Below are 2,500 nucleotides of genomic sequence, written 5' to 3'. Positions count from 1 at the left end.
TCCTTCCTAACCTCAGACCGTGGCTGGGATTCGAACCCGTGCGCTTGCAGACCCCCAGCCCACAGCCATGCGCATTACCACTGTACCACGGTGGTCCCCATATATATATAATAAATATATATATATATTATATATATATATATATATATATATATATATATATATATTCGTTTCTTTCTTTCTTTTATGTCTTTATGGAAAGCTGGGAGACAAAACATACACAACTTTGACATTCTGTTTTTCATTTTATTAGCTTTTGAATATCAAAATATGAATGTTCCATAAAAAGTGTAACTTCAAAATATACTTACATAAATATATATACATATAGACACATATATATAGACACATATACATAGAAATACTAAAATATTATTACAAAAACTGTAATCACATCATTTCAGTTGCCTTTTGAGATTTTCTCTCTCAATATTGCTTCACAGGATTATAAAATCATAAAAATCTTCATGTAAAACTAAAGAAAAAGTATAGTATGCACAACAAGCATATCTTACTAATACAAGCAATTAATCAATCAACAGATGAATAAGATCTGATGACAGCACTTACTAGAAAGATGATGATAATGATAATGATAATGATAATAATAATAATAACAAAAAAAAAAAAAAAAAAAAAAAAAAAAAAAATAATGATAATAATAATAATAAAACAGCACAATCTAAATCCCTATATACAAAAAAAAAAAAAAAAAAAAAAAAAAAAAAAAAAAAAAAAATCATGACATAATGGTACTTTACTCTTATACAGAAAACATGCAATAAATAGAAAGCTTAAGTATAAAAATGAATCTCAGGGTTCTCTGTAAAGTCATATTTGAACAGTGCAAAAGATAACTTCTATAAAAAAAAAAAAAAAAAAAGGTTATTTTTTTCCAGTAAAAAAAATAATAAAAAAAAATATATAGATTAAAAATACAGTATTGGTAAAAAAGACCCAAAACTCTTCAACAGAAACAAAGGCTGACTAGAGGTAGCTTTCTCCCATGTGACCTTAAATATGACAAAATTATAACTTTCACAAAACTTCTAGCTTCCTTTCAAGAAGGTTTTAACAAAAATATCAATATTAATAATAATAATAATAATAATAATAATAATAATAATAATAATAATTATAATAATGATATAATATTAATAACACCAATAAAAAAAATAATGATGATCATGATAATAATGACAATAATGATAATAGTAAAAAAAAAAAAAAAATGATGATATTAACAACAACAATCATAATAATAATAATAACAATCATAATCATAATAGCAATAAAAATAATAATAACAAAAATAACAATAATAATCTTCATCATCAATACTACCAGAAACATAAAAAAAATGCAAGACACAACAACACAATACTTCACATAATATCATTTTAAGGTTGACTGTAATCCAACTTCCATCTATAGCATATATTGGAGGCTAGATTTCTGACCTTATTAAGAAAATTGAAAAGTAAAAATGATAATAAAAGTAAAGTTGAATGACTGATTATTCTAATTTTTTTGGCTTTACTTCCATCAGCTGAATCCCTCACAATATGGTTATTATTTAATCTGCAGTAATGCTAATATAATTACTAAAGAAAGAACTTAGTGCATTTACAATAATGTCCTCATGATAGAATGCATGTTCTTTCACAAAATTTGGGACAACTATTATCTTCCTTGATTTAAATATTAGACACAAATGGAAGCCTCCTCTCCACTACTTCTAAATCAGTGTAGTGGAAATAAGCCTTAAATCTTAAAAGAGACTCTTCTGGAAAATGACTTAACATGAGAACTTCAAGGGATGGAAGATGAGTTCCTATAAAGATGCAAAACTTTAATATCCAGTCATCAAAAGACATTCCTATTATTTTCCAATACAGAGAAAGAACCTGAATCTCAGCAAGTTTTCCTGAAATTGCTAAATTTCTCACAGGTTTGTGGATTTCCTGTCCTATCAATTCCAATGTTGTCAGCCTTGGTGAAGCACAGATTATGTTCTCAATAATTTGAGTGTAATGGTCAGTGTCTACTGGATACTCTGTCTCAATACTTAATGTTTCCATATGCAGATGAGGTCTCAAATGAGCTTTTGTACAAGGAGAATCAAATATAAACCTAGTAGCTTTTATGCAAAACAAATTTACTTTTGGACAAGCATTGAGATACATGTATAGTGTTTCAATGTCCATGGGTACATGCACAGATATGTGCAATTCCTTTAACTTAGGACCCAACTCTTCAAGGAGTACTGTAGCTACCAAACTTGTGTTTACTGAATTGGGATATATTGCAAGAAAAACACTGGAACATCCCAATAGTTTTAAAAGATTTTTTATCTTAGACAGAGCTTCTGAATGATGAGAAGTACTTATATCCCTACAAGAAAATGAGAAATGTCTTACTAAAGAGTAAGTAACAGTTGGATCATATTCTTTTAATGCCCCAGCAGTTGGTGGAACTGCAAATCTAACTGTGTCTACTT

The 2,500-nt window shown here is 27.6% G+C and overlaps 1 protein-coding gene across 4 annotated transcripts in view; it reads right to left on the bottom strand.

Moving 5' to 3' along the window:
- Window positions 1–1,271: 1,271 nt before the first annotated feature.
- Window positions 1,272–2,500, bottom strand: part of LOC125045575 — an 8,801-nt gene continuing 7,572 nt past the window's right edge. For all 4 annotated transcript variants that reach the window (XM_047642911.1, XM_047642910.1, XM_047642912.1 and 1 more), the window contains one exon: window positions 1,272–2,500. This exon is cut by the window's right edge and continues 535 nt beyond it. In XM_047642911.1, coding sequence (XP_047498867.1) covers window positions 1,698–2,500 — 803 coding nt within the window. In that variant the 3' untranslated portion in view covers window positions 1,272–1,697.

This window comes from Penaeus chinensis, chromosome 37 (assembly GCF_019202785.1).
Source record: "Penaeus chinensis breed Huanghai No. 1 chromosome 37, ASM1920278v2, whole genome shotgun sequence".
Classification (NCBI taxonomy): Eukaryota; Metazoa; Arthropoda; class Malacostraca; order Decapoda; family Penaeidae; genus Penaeus; species Penaeus chinensis.
Note: the sequence above shows the minus strand (reverse complement) of the source record. Positions and strands in the feature narration are given on the sequence as shown.